The sequence below is a fragment of the Coregonus clupeaformis genome, chromosome 23 (genome assembly GCF_020615455.1).
Source record: "Coregonus clupeaformis isolate EN_2021a chromosome 23, ASM2061545v1, whole genome shotgun sequence".
NCBI classification, from domain to species: Eukaryota; Metazoa; Chordata; class Actinopteri; order Salmoniformes; family Salmonidae; genus Coregonus; species Coregonus clupeaformis.
Window position 1 is genome coordinate 45,398,467 of NC_059214.1, and position 18,250 is coordinate 45,416,716.

An 18,250-nucleotide genomic window follows, 5' to 3' on the forward strand; every position below is an offset into this window, starting at 1 on the left:
ATGTGTCTACTGCATTGCGTGTGTGTGTGTGTGTGTGTCTGTGTGTGCGTGTATCTATCCTGATTGCCTAGTCACATTTACCCCTACCCACAGTACATGTACATACTACCTCAGTTACCTTGACTACCTCTACCTCAATTATCTTGACTACCTCTACCTCAGTTACCTTGACTACCTCTACCTCAGTTACCTTGACTACCTCTACCTCAGTTACCTTGACTACCTCTACCCCCATTATGACCTCACCTCAGTTACCTTGACTACCTCTACCTCAGTTACCTTGACTACCTCTACCTCAGTTATCTTGACTACCTCTACCTCAGTTATCTTGACTACCTCTACCTCAGTTACCTTGACTACCTCTACCTCAGTTACCTTGACTACCTCTACCTCAGTTACCTTGACTACCTCTACCTCAGTTATCTTGACTACCTCTACCTCAGTTATCTTGACTACCTCTACCTCAGTTATCTTGACTACCTCTACCTCAGTTACCTTGACTACCTCTACCTCAGTTACCTTGACTACCTCTACCTCAGTTACCTTGACTACCTCTACCTCAACCTCAGTTACCTTGACTACCTCTACCTCAGTTACCTTGACTACCTCTACCTCAGTTATCTTGACTACCTCTACCTCAGTTACCTTGAATACCTGGTACCCCTGCACATTGACTCGTTACCGGTACTCCTTGTATAAAGCTTCGTTATAGTTATTTTATTGTTCTATTATTACTATTTCCTTTTTTTTATTTAGTTAATTTTTCTTACTTTTTAACTCTGCGTTGTTGGGAAAGGGCTCACAGTAAAGTCTACACCTGTTCTATTCGGCGCATGTGACAAATAAAACGTGATTTCATTTTGATGATTTGATTTGTGTGTGTGTGTGTGTGTGTGTGTGTGTGTGTGTGTGTGTGTGCGTGCGTGCGTGTGTGTGTGGAAGCGATATGAAAGGTCTGGATGTGTGGAATATGACAGTTGGATGGTAGACCAACCCATGTTTCTCTCTCCTGGTCACTCTTAAACAGACACAGACACACACTGATAGTGACTAATGAAGAGGGCCAACGAGTTTGAGTGCGCACTAATTGTTTGTGTGTGTGTTCGTGCAACTGTGCGTGTTTGTGCGTACTCGTGCATCTGTGTGTAAGCTGACCCCTTTTTGGTGTTTGTGTTTGTTGATTGACAGTCTGTCGGAGCAGCACACACACACACATGGTGGGAGGGTGAGACGTTCCAGCTCCGACTCTTCAGGCTCCAACTCTTCAGGCTCAGACTCCTCCAGTGAGTCGGAGGAGGAGAGCAGTAGCCATCGCTCCCGTAGCCCCAGCCCAGAAACACACTCCGATCCTGGGACACCCACCGACACTCAGTCTCTCAGCTGCACTGAGGAGGTAGTACCACCACAATCACTGTCTGTCACACTGCTGTCTGTCTGTCACACTGCTGTCTGTCTGTCTGTCACACTGCTGTCTGTCTGTCTGTCTGTCTGTCTGTCTGTCACACTGCAGTCTGTCTGTCTGTCTGTCACACTGCTGTCTGTCTGTCTGTCTGTCACACTGCTGTCTGTCTGTCTGTCTGTCACACTGCTGTCTGTCTGTCTGTCACACTGCTGTCTTTCTGTATGTATACCATATCTCTCTCTATTTAGCTACCTTTCTCTCTCATGGCATTTCTCATTTTCTCTCTTTATGGATATTTCTCTCTCTCCCTTTAGCCTCTTCCACCCTTTTACTCTCTGCCTCCCCTCATTTCAAATTCTCTCTCTCTCTCTGGGGGAGGGGGTGAGGGAGAGGGGGTGAGTCAGGGTGAGGAAGCAGGGGGAGGGGTATGCAGGGGGAGAAGGGCAGGGTGAGGCAGGGTGAGGGGAGTTGCTGTAGGAATTAGAGTCTGGGTGTCATGTCAACAAGCCCAGTCCCAAATAGGAAAGTCCACGGGAGGTGGGAGTCCCGGAGATTCGGTTTCACGCTAACATTGCGTTAGTAGTTAGCATGATAGTCTCTCCCACACTAATACCCAACAGACTGCTACACTAGCTTACACTAAAGTAAAGGTAAGACTAACTTTAAAATGGCAGTTTCATTGGCAGTGAGTTACAAGCATGTAATAATAATAATTTATTTTATTTTATTACAAGCATGTAAATACCCAGTAAAGAGAGAGACCTATAAAGATCTATTACACTGCTGCCTATAGACAGAACAGAGAGAGAGAGAGAGAGCGAGAGGTCTGTCCATAAGCAGCGGTGTAAAATAGGTCCGTATTTGAGGAGGCGGTGGGGGTTATTGTCGATGGAGGGGGACAGCAGTTAGGGGTGTAGGTTAGCTATGCAGAGAGAGTTGAGTAGGGGAAACCTGCTTCTCCTGCCTGTATGAATGGAAGGCCCTGTGTGTCTGTATGACCATAGCTGGCTCTATTCATGCCGGATATCAGGCCCCTATAGAGGTGGTGGGAGTGAGAGTGGTGGTGCGGGGGTGGGAGCCCCATGTGTTTTTAATCTACGTTGAGCGTTATAGTGTCTCCCGAGGAGGGGTTGGCAACAGCGCTCCAGAGTTCCAGTTAGAGGGAGGGAGGTTGGGAGGGGGCAGAGAGGGTACAAGAGATGCAGTGTCTTCTCTGGAAAAGAGGGTGAGGGAAAGAGGGAAGGGGGGCGTGACCTGGGGGGGGGGCGTGACCTGGGAGGGGGCGTGACCTGGGAGGAGGCAGTGTTTGAGTAGAGGACTAGTTTAAATTCGCTACTGGAGAGAGGGAGAGAGAGAGGGAGAGAGAGTGGGAGAGAGAGAGGGAGAGAGAGAGGGAGAGAGAGAGGGGGACAGGAAAAAAGAGAGAAAAGAGAGAGAGAGCAGGAAAGTAATTGTGCACTCCACCAGTGAGTATATCCTCTTCTTTTTAAAACTCTCTTCTGTTCTTTCTGGATTAATGAGAGAGTTGTTATGGCAGAATACACAGCTAGTCTGTTCAATCTGGATTAATGAGTGAGTTGTTAGGCAGAATAAACAGCCAGTGTGTGTGTGTGTGTGTGGGGGGGGTATCCTCTGTCAGGGCAGATGTGTGTAGATTCCAGTGGTAGTAGAAAAGGAAGGAGGGTTGAAGAAGTGGCCAAATTAAAGTGGACTATGGTTGAACGAGTGGTAGTTTTGACAGTGTGTTGTTTTAATGTACGTGTGCAGTGTAGATTAGAACAGTTTAGAACATTTCAGTTTTGACCGTGGTGATAAGAATGAAGCTGGAACTGTGAGTGAGTAATGTGTGTGGGTACTGTTTGTATGGTTTTGAGTGTGTGTTGTGTGTTTTGAAATATTCCAATGTGTGTCATATTTTTTCAAGGAATCTATTGTTTACTCCTGTCACTGTCACTTCCTCTCTCATCTTATTCTACCCTCTCTCATTCCATACTCTATCCCTCCCTCCCCCTCAGAATCTCTCTCTCTCTCTCTCTCTCTCTCTCTCTCTCTCTCTCTCTCTCTCTCTCTCTCTCTCTCTCTCTCTCTCTCTCTCTCTCTCTCTCTCTCTCTCTCTCTCTCGCTCTCTCTCTTCACAGAAAAGAGTGAGCATATGACAGACCCTCCTCTTCCTTCTTTCCTCATCTTTTCCCTCCTTACACAGCTTTATTAAACATATCGTTTTCTTTAATAAAAATAAAATAATAATCTTGCACTGGCCATTCAACATATCAATATTTTTGTGGGAAAAAGCTAATCTGCATATTTATAAATAGTATGTCTCACTGCTCAGGAAGATTGTTGTTTTTGGCTTAACCACTGTTTTGATTGAATATAGTTCAATCACTTTCTGCAAGTCAAACTGACTTGTTCATCACAAAAAGCATGATCTCTCTCCTTTGCTGTTCCTACCGGACTGTTTCTCCATTCATCCCTCTCTCCTTAAATCTGTCATCCCTCTCTCCTTAAATCTGTCATCCCTCTCCATCCTCTCATCCTCCTCTCTCTGTTTTCTCAGACAGATCACCCCTCCACCACTCAGTGGCAGCTGGATAAGTGGCTGAAGAAAGTCAGAAAAAAATCCTTCTCCTGGGACCAGGATTCCAGCAACCGCGACCACGCCCAGAGAGCTACAGAGCACAGCTCGCCCTCCCCAGACCCCCACGGAGCCCCGTCTCCGGCCAGATTCTGGGGGACCAGAGAGGACTACAGTCCCAGCCAGAGCCCTGTTCCCAGCCCACACTTCAACTACAGCCCCAGGCATAGCCCTCGGCCTAGCCCTGGCTGTAGCCCCTGTCCCAGTCCTTGCCCTAGCCCCAGCCCAAGACACAGCCCCATCCCTAGCCCGGTCCCCAGTGTCTGTCCGAGCCCCTGCCTCAGCCCCAGAGCCAGCCGCAGCCCTAGCCCCATACCCCGGCACCCCCCTAGGAGTCCTAGTCCTAGCCTTACTCAGTCTAGCTCCCGTCACTATCCTCAGGTTCGGAGTCTTCATCAGGAAAGCATCAGGCCTCTCAAGCGGCCTAGCCTAACAATCAGCCCGAGCCATAGACCCAAAATCAGGATCGCACCTGCTCCCAGCATTGAGCCCAAGAGCAAACTGAGGCACAGTTCCTCTCCCCAGCCTCCGCTTCAGCACAGCTCCAGGCCTAAACCCACACAGAGCCAGTCTGTTCCCACTCCCAAGAACACAGCCAAGGCAGCACCTGCTCTGAGCACTGAGCTGAGCCACAGACCCAGACCCAGGCCTAGTCCCAACTCCAGTCCCAGGCTTCATTCTCGGTCTAATTTGAAACACAACCCCATCCTTGCCCTCAAAACCAGCCAACACCCATCAACCTCTGGACAAAGGCCCAAGGAGAGTAGCAGACTCAGCCACAATTCCAACTCCAACCACAGGCCCAAGTTTGGGCCTGGTTTGACAACCAGCCTCAGTACCAGTCCCAGTCCCACACCAGGGGCCAAGACCTTACCTGCCACAGACCCAAGCAGAGAGACCAGCAGCAGAATTGGTGACAGTTCCAAATCGAGCACCAAGCCACATTCTCGGCCTATCTCCAAAGCTGGTTCTGGGCCTAGCTCTAGATCAAGCCCTAGTCCTAGACCCAAAGTCAAGTCCCGGGAGGCCCCTTCTCCCCACACAAAGCCTCCGCAGAGGAAGCCCCAATCCAGGGAGAGAGAGCGGGAGGTGGACAACCAGAGAGAGAGGAAGGCAGACAGGCAGACAGAGGGAAGGGAGGGGAGTAATGTAGAGAGACAGGCAGAGAAACAGGGAGAGAGGCAGGGGGAGAAACAGGAAGTGAGGCAGGGGGAGAAACAGGGAGAGAGGCAGGGGGAGAAACAGGGAGCGAGGCAGGGGGAGAAACAGGGAGAGAGGCAGGGGGAGAAACAGGGAAAACAGGGAGTGAGGCAGGGGGAGAAACAGGGAAAACAGGGAGTGAGGCAGGGGGAGAAAGAGGGAAAGAGGCAGGGGGAGAAACAGAAGGAAAGAAAGGGGGAAAGAAAGGGAGAGCGAAGACTGGCGGAGGAGAAGTTGCTAAGACGCCCCTGGATCCAGAGCTCAGAGGAAGAGGAGGAAGAGGACGTAGAGGAGAGAAAGAGGAGGAGGGAGGAGAGAGAGAGGGAGGAGAAGAGGAGGAGGAGGAAGAAACAACCGCAGCAGCAGAGAGGTGAATGGCAGGCGGTCCAGCCCAAGCAAAGACCTCACACCAACAGCGAGCGACACCGCAATCCCATCGATCCACAACGCCACGGGACCAAGAAAAAGAGGAGGAGGAAGAGTGAGGAGGAAGATAGAGAGTCTCAGCCGGACCCTTCCCTTCCGCCATCGCCCTCCTCCCCCACTCCTGTCATCCCTCCCACAGATTCCTCGTCTTCCTCCTCTTCATCATCAGAGTCCGACTCTGAGCCCAGTCTGCCTCCCAACGTCGCCAAAGTCCCAGCCGACTCCACGTCCAGCCAGCGTCCTATCCCCAGGAGAGGGCACCAGGGCCCGGGGAGGCCTGCAGACAGCAGGCCTGGAGTGCTCTACCCCAGGGGCACTGCCACATCCAACCAAGGCCAGGGGCCGCAGAGCCAGGGAAAGCAGAAACTCTACACCCTGGTCCCGTTTGGGCGTAGTGAACAGGCCCCAGCCTCCCATCGAGGCCTGAGGAATCTGGTGGTGCAGTTAGACCTCTCCCTGCTCAACAGAGTGCCTGACACTACGACAGACACCCCAGCCTTTCACAAACATCCCTCCTCTTCCTCCTCCTCTTCCTCTTCCAAGCAAAAAGAGGCCATGAGACACCTATACACCCCCGAGACAGAGGGAGGAGACAGCAGGAGGAAACGCAAGGTAACACACATTCCTTCTCTTTTTCTCTTCATACCTTGAGTGTAAGCAAGCGAAACTCAGCAAAAAAAGAAATGTCCCCTTTTCAGGACCCTGTCTTTCAAAGATAAATCGTAAAAATCCAAATAACTTCACAGATCTTCATTGTAAAGGGTTTAAACACTGTTTCCCAATTAACCATAAACAATTAATGAACATGCACCTGAGGAACAGTCGTTAGGACACTAACAGTTTACAGACGGTAGGCAATTAAGGTCACAGTTATGAAAACTTAGGACACTAAAGAGGCTTTTCTACTGACTCTGAAAAACACCAAAAGAAAGATGCCCAGGGTCCCTGCTCATCTGCGTGAATGTGCCTGAGGACTGCAGATGTGGCCAGGGCAATACATTGCAATGTCCGTACTGTGAGATGCTTAAGACAGCGCTACAGGGTGACAGGACGGACAGCTGATCGTCCTCACAGTGGCAGACCACGTGTAACAACACCTGCACAGGATCGGTACATCCAAACATCACACCTGCGGGACAGGTACAGGATGGAAACAACAACTGCCCGAGTTACACCAGGAACACACAATCCCTCCATCATTGCTCAGACTGTCCACAACAGGCTTGTAGGCCTGTTGTAAGGCAGGTCCTCACTAGACATCCCCGGCAACAACGTCGCCTATGGGCACAAACCCACCGTCGCTGGACCAGACAGGACTGGCAAAAAGTGCTCTTCACTGACGAGTCACGGTTTTGTCTCACCAGGGGTGATGGTCGGATTCGCGTTTATCGTTGAAGGAATGAGCGTTACACCGAGGCCTGTACTCTGGAGCGGGATCGATTTGGAGGTGGAGGGTCCGTCATGGTCTGGAGCGGTGTGTCACAGCATCATCGGACTGAGCTTGTTGTCATTGCAGGCAATCTCAACGCTGTGCGTTACAGGGAAGACATCCTCCTCCCTCATGTGGTACCCTTCCTGCAGGCTAATCCTGACATGACCCTCCAGCATGACAATGCCACCAGCCATACTGCTTGTTCTGTGTGTGATTTCCTGCAAGACAGGAATGTCAGTGTTCTGCCATGGCCAGAGAAGAGCCCGGATCTCAATCCCATTGAGCACGTCTGGAACCTGTTGGATCGGAGGGTGAGGGCTAGGGTCATTCCCCCCAGAAATGTCCGGGGACTTGCAGGTGCCTTGGTGGAAGAGTGGGGTAACATCTCACAGCAAGAACTGGCAAATCTGGTGCAGTCCATGAGGAGGAGATGCACTCCAGTACTTAATGCAGCTGGTGGCCACCCCAGATACTGACTGTTACTTTTAATTTTGATTCCCCCTTTGTTCAGGGACACATTATTCAATTTCTGTTAGTCACATGCCTGTGGAACTTGTTCAGTTAATGTCTCAGTTGTTGAATCTTGTTATGTTCATACAAATATTTACACATGTTAAGTTTGCTGAAAATAAACGCAGTTGACAGTGAGAGGATGTTTGTTTTGCTGAGTTTATAATAGCCTGGTGTCCATCATTGTTGCTTTAGAACTATAATAGCCTGGTGTCCATCACTGTTGCTTTAGAACTACAATAGCCTGGTGTCCATCACTGTTGCTTTAGAACTATAATAGCCTGGTGTCCATCACTGTTGCTTTAGAACTATAATAGCCTGGTGTCCATCACTGTTGCTTTATAACTATAATAGCCTGGTGTCCATCACTGTTGCTTTAGAACTATATTAGCCTGGTGTCCATCACTGTTGCTTTAGAACTACAATAGCCTGGTGTCCATCACTGTTGCTTTAGAACTATAATAGCCTGGTGTCCATCACTGTTGCTTTAGAACTATAATAGCCTGGTGTCCATCACTGTTGCTTTAGAACTATAATAGCCTGGTGTACATCACTGTTGCTTTAGAACTACAATAGCTTGGTGTACATTACTGTTGCTTTAGAACTATAATAGCCTGGTGTCCATCACTGTTGCTTTAGAACTATAATAGCCTGGTGTCCATCACTGTTGTTTTAGAACTACAATAGCCTGGTGTCCATCATTGTTGCTTTAGAACTATAATAGCCTGGTGTCCATCACTGTTGCTTTAGAACTATAATAGCCTGGTGTCCATCACTGTTGCTTTAGAACTATAATAGCCTGGTGTCCATCACTGTTGCTTTAGAACTATAATAGCTTGGTGTCCATCACTGTTGCTTTAGAACTACAATAGCCTGGTGTCCATCACTGTTGCTTTAGAACTATAATAGCTTGGTGTCCATCACTGTTGCTTTAGAACTATAATAGCCTGGTGTCCATCACTGTTGCTTTAGAACTATAATAGCCTGGTGTCCATCACTGTTGCTTTAGAACTATAATAGCTTGGTGTCCATCACTGTTGCTTTAGAACTATAATAGCCTGGTGTCCATCACTGTTGCTTTAGAACTATAATAGCCTGGTGTCCATCACTGTTGCTTTAGAACTATAATAGCCTGGTGTCCATCACTGTTGCTTTAGAACTATATTAGCCTGGTGTCCATCACTGTTGCTTTAGAACTATATTAGCCTGGTGTCCATCACTGTTGCTTTAGAACTACAATAGCCTGGTGTCCATCACTGTTGCTTTAGAACTATAATAGCCTGGTGTCCATCACTGTTGCTTTAGAACTTTAATAGCCTGGTGTCCATCACTGTTGCTTTAGAACTATAATAGCTTGGTGTCCATCACTGTTGCTTTAGAACTATAATAGCCTGGTGTCCATCACTGTTGCTTTAGAGCTATAATAGCCTGGTGTCCATCACTGTTGCTTTAGAACTATATTAGCCTGGTGTCCATCACTGTTGCTTTTGAACTATAATAGCCTGGTATCCGTGGTTCAGCCATAATGTGTGTGTTTCCTCCCAGTCAGAGAATGGAGTCCAGCACCACAGAGAGAGTAAGAGGAGGAACTCCCACACCAACGGCCCCTCAGCCCACACAGAGTCTACAGCTAACAGACGTCTAGACCCCCACTCAGATGCCAGACACAACGGGTGAGACTGGAACACACAATCATACACATTTATACACACTCTCATACACACTTATACACACTCTCATACACATTTATAAACACTCTCATACACATTTATAAACACTCTCATACACACTTATAAACACTCTCATACACACTTATACACACTCTCAAACACACTTAGACACACTCTCATACACACTTATACACACTCTCATACACACTTATAAACACTCTCATACACACTTATACACACCCTCCTACACACTTATACACACTAGCATACACACTTATACACACTCTCATACACACTTATACACACTCTCACACACAAAACACTCATACACACATACACACTGTAAAAAGTACTGACTGTGTCCTTGGGGGGGTGTATGTGTGAGCAGGTTCTTGGAGGACTACCTGGACAGTAAGAGGCCACTGTCCCCCCTGTCCCCTCTCTCTGACACCCCGGACCCCACCAAGCCCCCCATCATAACACAGCCCCCAGAGCAGCACTACACAAACAGTGAGATGCCCAGGACTCATGCTAAGATGGAGGTGGAGTGTGTAGGTGTGTCAGGGCAGCCCCCGCCCAAGTGTGAATCCTGGGGACCTCCTTTGCGACGGGCAGGGAGCCAGAGAGGAACTGTACTCAACCATGAACCGTGAGTGACTGAATTACTGAAATTAGACCACTTTCAGTCCTCATGACCACATTCTACAGCCAAACCTATACCACCAGAAGCAGTCAGTAGCTACCACACAGTAATAATGTGTCTGATCTTTACTATTTACTCCGTCTCTCTCTCTCTCTCTCTCTCTCTCTCTCTCTCTCTCTCTCTCTCTCTCTCTCTCTCTCTCTCTCTCCATCCCTCTCTAGCCCACACCATGCTGAGTACTACATGCATGAGGCGAAGAGGATGAAGCACCGTGCAGATGCCATGGTGAGACTGGCTCAGGGCTGGGTCAGGACTGGGTTAGGACTGGGTCAGGACTGGGTTAGGACTGGGTTAGGACTGGGTCAGGACTAGGTTAGGACTGGGTCAGGACTGGGTTAGGACTGGGTTAGGACTGGGTTAGGACTGGGTTAGGACTTGGTCAGGACCAGAGGGACTGTTCTAACACTGAAATAGGACAGTTAAGACTTTTTAAAAGATGTCTAGGACAATTAGTACAACTTTACAGATGGTTTAAGATAAGGACCCTGTCATGAAATTACTTGATTAAGTGGCTAGAGAGGTCTCATCTCGCCCAACCTTTTTTATCTCACATATCACATCTGTCTTTCTTTCTTTCTGTCTTTTTCTCTCTCTCTCTCTCTCTCTCTCTCTCTCTCTCTCTCTCTCTCTCTCTCTCTCTCTCTCTCTCTCTCTCTCTCTCTCTCTCTCTCTCTCTCTCTCTCTCTCTCTCTCTCTCTCTCTCTCTCTCTCTCTCTCAGGTGGATAAGCTGGGGAAGGCAGTGAACTATGTAGATGCTGCTCTCTCCTTCATGGAGTGTGGCAAAGCTATGGAGGAGGGGCCGCTGGAGGCCAAGTCTCCCTATACCATGTACACAGAGACAGTAGAGCTCATCAGGTGAGATACACACACAGCCACACTCACACACACACACACAAACACCCACGTGCACACACACAAACACACATGTACACACACACACAAACAAACACACACACACACACACACACACTTTAACAGTGATCCTCTGTGGTTGTCAGGTATGCCATGAGGTTGAAGAACCACTCTGGCCCTGGGGCCAGACAGGAAGACAAACAGTTGGCCGTACTGTGGTACGTATGTCACTAGCAACAGTCGTCAAATTTTTATTTATTATACAGTTCTGATGTATGTACATGTATGTGTACAGTAAGAGCTGCATAATGGAATAAGATAGTTTTTTATGTTAAATTCCATCAAATATTGGCTGAATTATAGAACATAAACCATTGTTTAATAAGATCTGGAAAATCAATGGAATCCAGACAGTTTTAGTGGCAATTTAAGTATTCAATTTAATGTCAACTATATCTGGTCTATTTACAGTGCATTCTGAAAATATTCAGACCCCTTGACTTTTTCCACATTTTGTTACGTTACAGCCTTATTCTAAAATTGATTAAATTGTGTTTTTTTCCCTCATCAATCTACACACAATACCCCATAATGACAAAGCAAAGACAGGCTTTTAGAAATGTTTGCACATTTATTAAAAATAAAAACGGACATATCACATTTACAAAAGTATTCAGACCCTTTACTCAGGACTTTGTTGAAGCATCTTTGGCAGCGATTACAGCCTCAAGTCTACTTGGGTATGACGCTACAAGCTTGGCACACCTGTATTTGGGGAGTTTCTCCCATTCTTCTCTGCAGATCCTCTCAAGCCCTGCCAGGTTGGATGGGGAGCATCTCTCCAGAGATGTTCGATTAGGGTTCATTTCCGGGCTCTGGCTGGGTCACTCAAGGACATTCAGAGACTTGTCCTGAAGCCACTCTTGCGTTGTCTTGGCTGTGTGCTTAGGGTTGTTGTCCTGTTGGAAGGTGAACCTTCACCCCAGTCTGAGGTCCTGAGCGCTCTGGAGCAGGTTTTCATCAAGGATCTCTCTGTACTTTGCTCCGTTCAACTTTCCCTCGATCCTGACTAGTCTCCCAGTACCTGCCGCTGAAAAACATCCCCACAACATGATGCTGCCACCACCATGCTTTACCGTAGGGATGGTGCCAGGTTTCCTCCAGACGTGACGCTTGGCATTCAGGCCAAAGAGTTCAATCTTGGTTTCATCAGGACCAGAGAATCTTGTTTCTCATGGTCTGAGAGTCCTTTAGGTGCCTTTTGGCAAACTCCAAGCTGCTGTCATGCGCCTTTTACTGAGGAGTGGCTTCCGTGTGCCCACTCTACCATAAAGGCCTGATTGGTGGAGTGCTGCAGAGATGGTTGTCCTTCTGAAATGTTCTCCCATCTCCACAGAGGAACTCTGGAGCTCTGTCAGATTGACCATCGTGTTCTTGGTCACCTCCCTTACCAAGGCCCTTCTCCCCCGGTTGCTCAGTTTGGCCGGGCGGCCAGCTCTAGGAAGATTCTTGGTGGTTCCAAACTTGTTCCATTTAAGAATGATGGAGGCCACTGTGTTCTTGGGGACCTTCAATGCTGCAGAACGTTTTGGTACCCTTCCCCAGATCTGTGCCTCGACACAATCCTCTCTCGGGGCTCTACGGACAATTCCTTCAAAATCATGGCTTGGGTTTTGCTCTGACATGCACTGTCAACTGTGGAACTTTATATAGACAGGTGTGTGCCTTTCCAAATCATGTCCAATCAATTTACCACAGGTGGACTCCAATCAACTTGTAGAAACATCTCAAGGATGATCAATGGAAACAGGATGCACCTGAGCTCAATTTCGAGTCTCATAGCAAAGGGTCTGAATACTAATGTAAATAAGGTAGTATTTTTTGTATTTTTTTGTATATACATTTGCAAACATTTCGAAAAACCTGTTTTCGCTTTGTCATTATGGGGTATTGTGGGGGGGGGGGAAACAATTTAATCAATTTTAGAATAAGGCAGTAACGTAACAAAATGTGGAAAAAGTCAAGGGGTCTGAATACTTTCCGAATGCACTGTATGTGTTTCGGAAATAACAACTAATTTGCATGATTAGGACTCCATGCAACCAGCATCTTTCTAGGCCTCTACCTAACCCCATAATCTCCAATAGCTTTCACCGTGGCTTTCACTCATATTCATGATTGTTTTTGTCAAATCTGCTTGCATATTCAACATTAGGTTGAGACTGTTTAAGAAAAGGACCTAACCTAAACGCCCTGCTCTAGATTTTTTAAATAGTTTACAGTTGGTTGTTCATTTTCGGGAGCGGAATCTATTGTGGCTGAGTTAGCCTACTTTGTAAACATTTCAAATGAATTACAGTGGCTTGTGAAAGTATTCACCCCCCTTGGCATTTTTCCTATTTTGTTGCCTTACAACCTGGAATTAAAATTTTGTATCATTTGATTTACACAACATGCCTACCACTTTGAAGATGCAAAATATTTTTTTTGTGAAACAAACAAGAAATAACACAAAAAAACTGAAAACTTTAGCGTGCATAACTATTCACCCCCTCACAAAGTCAATACTTTGTAGAGCCACCTTTTGCAGCAATTACAGCTTAAAGTTTGTTGGGGTATGTCTCTATAAGCTTGGCACATCTAGCCACTGGGAATTTTGCCCATTCTTCAAGGCAAAACTGCTCTAGCTCCTTCAAGTTGGATGGGTTCTATTGGTGTTCAGCAATCTTTAAGTCATACCACAGATTCTCAATTGGATTGAGGTCTGGGCTTTGACTAGGCCATTCCAAGACATTTAAATATTTCCCCTTAAACCACTCAAGTGTTGCTTTAGCATTATGCTTAGGGTCATTGTCCTGCTGGAAGGTGAACCTCCGTCCCAGTCTCAAATCTCTGGAAGACTGAAACAGGTTTCCCTCAAGAATTTCCCTGTGTTTAGCGCCATCCATCATTCCTTCAATTCTGACCAGTTTCCCAGTCCCTGCCGATGAAAAACATCCCCACAACATGTTGATGCCACCACCATGCTTCACTGTGGGTATGGTGTCCTCTGGGTATGAGAGGTGTTGGGTTTGCGCCAGACATAGCGTTTTCCAAAAAACTAAATTTTAGTCTGATCTGACCAGATTACCTTCTTCCATATGTTTGGGGAGTCTCCCACATGCCTTTTGGCGAACACCAAACGTGTTTGCTTATTTTTTTATTCAAGCAATGGCTTTTTTCTGGCCACTCTTCCGTAAAGCCCAGCTCTGTGGAGTGTACGGCTTAAAGTGGTCCTATGGACAGATACCTCAATCTCCGCTGTGGAGCTTTGCAGCTCCTTCAGGGTTATCTTTGGTCTCTTTGATGCCTCTCTGATTAATGCCCTCCTTGCCTGGTCTGTGAGTTTTGGTGGGCGGCCCTCTCTTGGCAGGTTTGTTGTGGTGCCATATTCTTTCCATTTTTTTATAATGGATTTAATTGTGCTCCGTGGGATGTTCAAAGTTTCTGATATTTTTTTATAACCCACCCCTGATCTGTACTTCTCCACAACTTTGTCCCTGACCTGTTTGGAGAGCTCCTTGGTCTTCATGGTGCCGCTTGCTTGGTGGTGCCCTTGCTAAGTGGTGTTGCAGGCTGGGGCTTTTCAGAACAGGTGTATATATACTGAGGTCATGTGACAGATCATTTGACACTTAGATTGCATACAGGTGGACTTTATTTAACTAATTATGTGACTTCTGAAGGTAATTGGTTGCACCAGATCTTATTTAAGGCCTTCATAGCAAAGGGGGTGAATACATATGCACGCACCACCTTTCCGTTATTTATTATTTAGAATTTTTTGAAACAAGTAATTTTTTTCATTTCACTTCACCAATCTGGACTATTTTGTGTATGTCCAGTACATGAAATAAAAATAAAAATCTATTTAAATTACAGGTTGTTGTCACGTTCGTTTAATGACGGGACAGACCAAGGCGCAGCGTGACATACGTACATGTTTATTCAACTAAATAAACACACAACAAAACAATAAACGAAATGAAACGTGAAGTCCTAAGGTAGATACACACAACATACCTTACACGGAACAAGATCCCACAACTCAATAGTGCCAATAGGCTGCTTAAGTATGGTTCCCAATCAGAGACAACGAGCGACAGCTGCCTCTGATTGGGAACCACACCGGCCAACATAGAACTAAACATACTAGATCCCACATAGAAAATACTACATAACAAATAATATACACACCCTGACACAACATGTACAGTGGGGAGAACAAGTATTTGATACACTGCCGATTTTGCAGGTTTTCCTACTTACAAAGCATGTAGAGGTCTGTAATTTTTATCATAGGTACACTTCAACTGTGAGAGACGGAATCTAAAACAAAAATCCAGAAAATCACATTGTATGATTTTTAAGTAATTAATTTGCATTTTATTGCATGACATAAGTATTTGATCACCTACCAACCAGTAAGAATTCCGGCTCTCACAGACCTGTTAGTTTTTCTTTAAGAAGCCCTCCTGTTCTCCACTCATTACCTATATTAACTGCACCTGTTTGAACTCGTTACCTGTATAAAAGACACCTGTCCACACACTCAATCAAACAGACTCCAACCTCTCCACAATGGCCAAGACCAGAGAGCTGTGTAAGGACATCAGGGATAAAATTGTAGACCTGCACAAGGCTGGGATGGGCTACAGGACAATAGGCAAGCAGCTTGGTGAGAAGGCAACAACTGTTGGCGCAATTATTAGAAAATGGAAGAAGTTGAAGATGATGGTCAATCATCCTCGGTCTGGGGCTCCATGCAAGATCTCACCTTGTGGGGCATCAATGATCATGAGGAAGGTGAGGGATCAGCCCAGAACTACACGGCAGGACCTGGTCAATGACCTGAAGAGAGCTGGGACCACAGTCTCAAAGAAAACCATTAGTAACACACTACGCCGTCATGGATTAAAATCCTGCAGCGCACGCAAGGTCCCCCTGCTCAAGCCAGCGCATGTCCAGGCCCGTCTGAAGTTTACCAATGACCATCTGGATGATCCAGAGGAGGAATGGGAGAAGGTCATGTGGTCTGATGAGACAAAAATAGAGCTTTTTGGTCTAAACTCCACTCGCCGTGTTTGGAGGAAGAAGAAGGATGAGTACAACCCCAAGAACACCATCCCAACCGTGAAGCATGGAGGTGGAAACATCATTCTTTGGGGATGCTTTTCTGCAAAGGGGACAGGACGACTGCACCGTATTGAGGGGAGGATGGATGGGGCCATGTATCGCGAGATCTTGGCTAACAACCTCCTTCCCTCAGTAAGAGCATTGAAGATGGGTCGTGGCTGGGTCTTCCAGCATGACAACGACCTGAAACACACAGCCAGGGCAACTAAGGAGTGGCTCCGTAAGAAGCATCTCAAGGTCCTGGAGTGGCCTAGCCAGTCTCCAGACCTGAACCCAATAGAAAATCTTTGGAGGGAGCTGAAAGTCTGTATTGCCCAGCGACAGCCCCCGAAACCTGAAGGATCTGGAGAAGGTCTGTATGGAGGGAGTGGGCCAAAATCCCTGCTGCAGTGTGTGCAAACCTGGTCAAGACCTACAGGAAACGTATGATCTCTGTAATTGCAAACAAAGGTTTCTGTACCAAAAAATTAAGTTCTGCTTTTCTGATGTATCAAATACTTATGTCATGCAATAAAATGCAAATTAATTACTTAAAAATCATACAATGTGATTTTCTGGATTTTTGTTTTAGATTCCGTCTCTCACAGTTGAAGTGTACCTATGATAAAAAATTACAGCCCTCTACATGCTTTGTAAGTAGGAAAACCTGCAAAATCGGCAGTGTATCAAATACTTGTTCTCCCCACTGTACGAGTCCCCTGAGTCAGGGCGTGACAGTACCCCCCAAAGGTGCGGACTCCGACCGCACAACATAAACATAACAGGGTAGGGGCCGGGTGGGCATTCCGCCTCGGAGGCGGATCCGGCTCGGGGCGTGACGACCTCTCACTCTCCGCCTCCCTGTTGCGCCCCTGGTCTGGTCTGGACCTCGGCACGCTGCTTCCCCTCTCCTTCCTCCCACGATACGCCAGGCCCTGTCTGGACCCTGGTGTGGGAGACCCCGAACCTGGAGAGGGGCTGACGTCATGGTCTGGACTGGAGCCGCTGACCGGAGCTGGACTTGGCACCGGTGGAGCGGACTGCTCTGGCTCCGGAGTGGAGCCGCTGACCGGAGCTGGACTAGACCCCGGTGGAGCGGACTGCTCTGGCTCTGGAGTGGAGCCGCTGACCGGAGTTGGATCAGGCACCGGTGGAGCGGACTGCTCTGGCTCCGGAGTGGAGCAGCTGACCGGAGCTGGATCAGGCACCGGTGGAACGGGCACGGGCCGTGCCGGACTGGACAAATGCACCACTGGTCTGGTGCGAGGAGCAGGAACAGGTCGGGCCGGGCTGGCGACGCGCACCACTGGCTTGGTGCGAGGAGCAGGAACAGGTCGGGCCGGGATGGCGACGCACACCACTGGCTTGGTGCGAGGAGCAGGAACAGGCCGGGCCGGACTGGAGACGCGCACCACTGGCTTGGTGCGAGGAGCAGGAACAGGCCGGGCCGGGCTGGCGACGCGCACCACTGGCTTGGTGCGAGGAGCAGGAACAGGCCGGGCCGGGCTGGCGGCGCGGTACCACTGGTTTGGTGCGAGGAACAGTAACAGGCCGGGCCGGGCTGACGACGCGCACCACTGGCTTGGTGCGAGGAGCAGGAACAGGCCGGGCCGGGCTGGCGACGCGCACCGCTGGCTTGGTGCGAGGAGCAGGAACAGGCCGGCCGGGCTGGCGACGCGCACCACTGGCTTGGTGCGAGGAGCAGGAACAGGCCAGGCCGGGCTGGCGACGCGCACCACTGGTTTGGTGCGAGGAGCAGGAACAGGCCGGGCCGGGCTGGCGACGCGCACCACTGGCTTGGTGCGAGGAGCAGGAACAGGCCGGGCCGGGCTGGCGACGCGCACCACTGGCTTGGTGCGAGGAGCAGGAACAGGCCGTACCGGACTGTGGAGGCGGACTGGAGGTCTGGAGCGGAGAGCTGGCACAACCCGTCCTGGCTGAATGCCTACTTCCGCACAGTATGTGTGAGGCATCAGTACAGGACGCACTGGGCTGTGCACGCGCACTGGCGATACAGTTCGTAGAACTGGCGCAGGATATGCGGGACCGAGGAGGCGTACTGGAGACCAGGAGCGTTGAGCCGGCACACCCCGTCCTGGCTGGATGCCCATCTTCGCACGGCACGTGCGTGGTGCAAGCACAGGACGTACAGGACTGTGCCGGTGCACTGGCGACACAGTACGTAGCTCCGCATAACACGGAGCTTGCCCAGTCATACGCTTCCTCGCGTCAGTACGAGGAGTTGGCTCTGCTCTAACCCTAGGC

The 18,250-nt window shown here is 48.5% G+C and overlaps 1 protein-coding gene across 1 annotated transcript in view; it reads left to right on the forward strand.

The window, feature by feature from the left end:
* Nucleotides 1-18,250, forward strand: part of aff3 (AF4/FMR2 family, member 3) — a 41,973-nt gene that overhangs the window by 9,048 nt on the left and 14,675 nt on the right. Inside the window, exons 5-12 of the mRNA XM_045206471.1 lie at nt 1,189-1,393; nt 3,960-5,126; nt 5,373-6,275; nt 9,151-9,278; nt 9,664-9,924; nt 10,140-10,203; nt 10,698-10,834; nt 10,978-11,049. Of these exons, the coding sequence (XP_045062406.1) occupies nt 1,189-1,393; nt 3,960-5,126; nt 5,373-6,275; nt 9,151-9,278; nt 9,664-9,924; nt 10,140-10,203; nt 10,698-10,834; nt 10,978-11,049 (2,937 nt within the window). The remainder of the gene's footprint in view (nt 1-1,188; nt 1,394-3,959; nt 5,127-5,372; nt 6,276-9,150; nt 9,279-9,663; nt 9,925-10,139; nt 10,204-10,697; nt 10,835-10,977; nt 11,050-18,250) is intronic.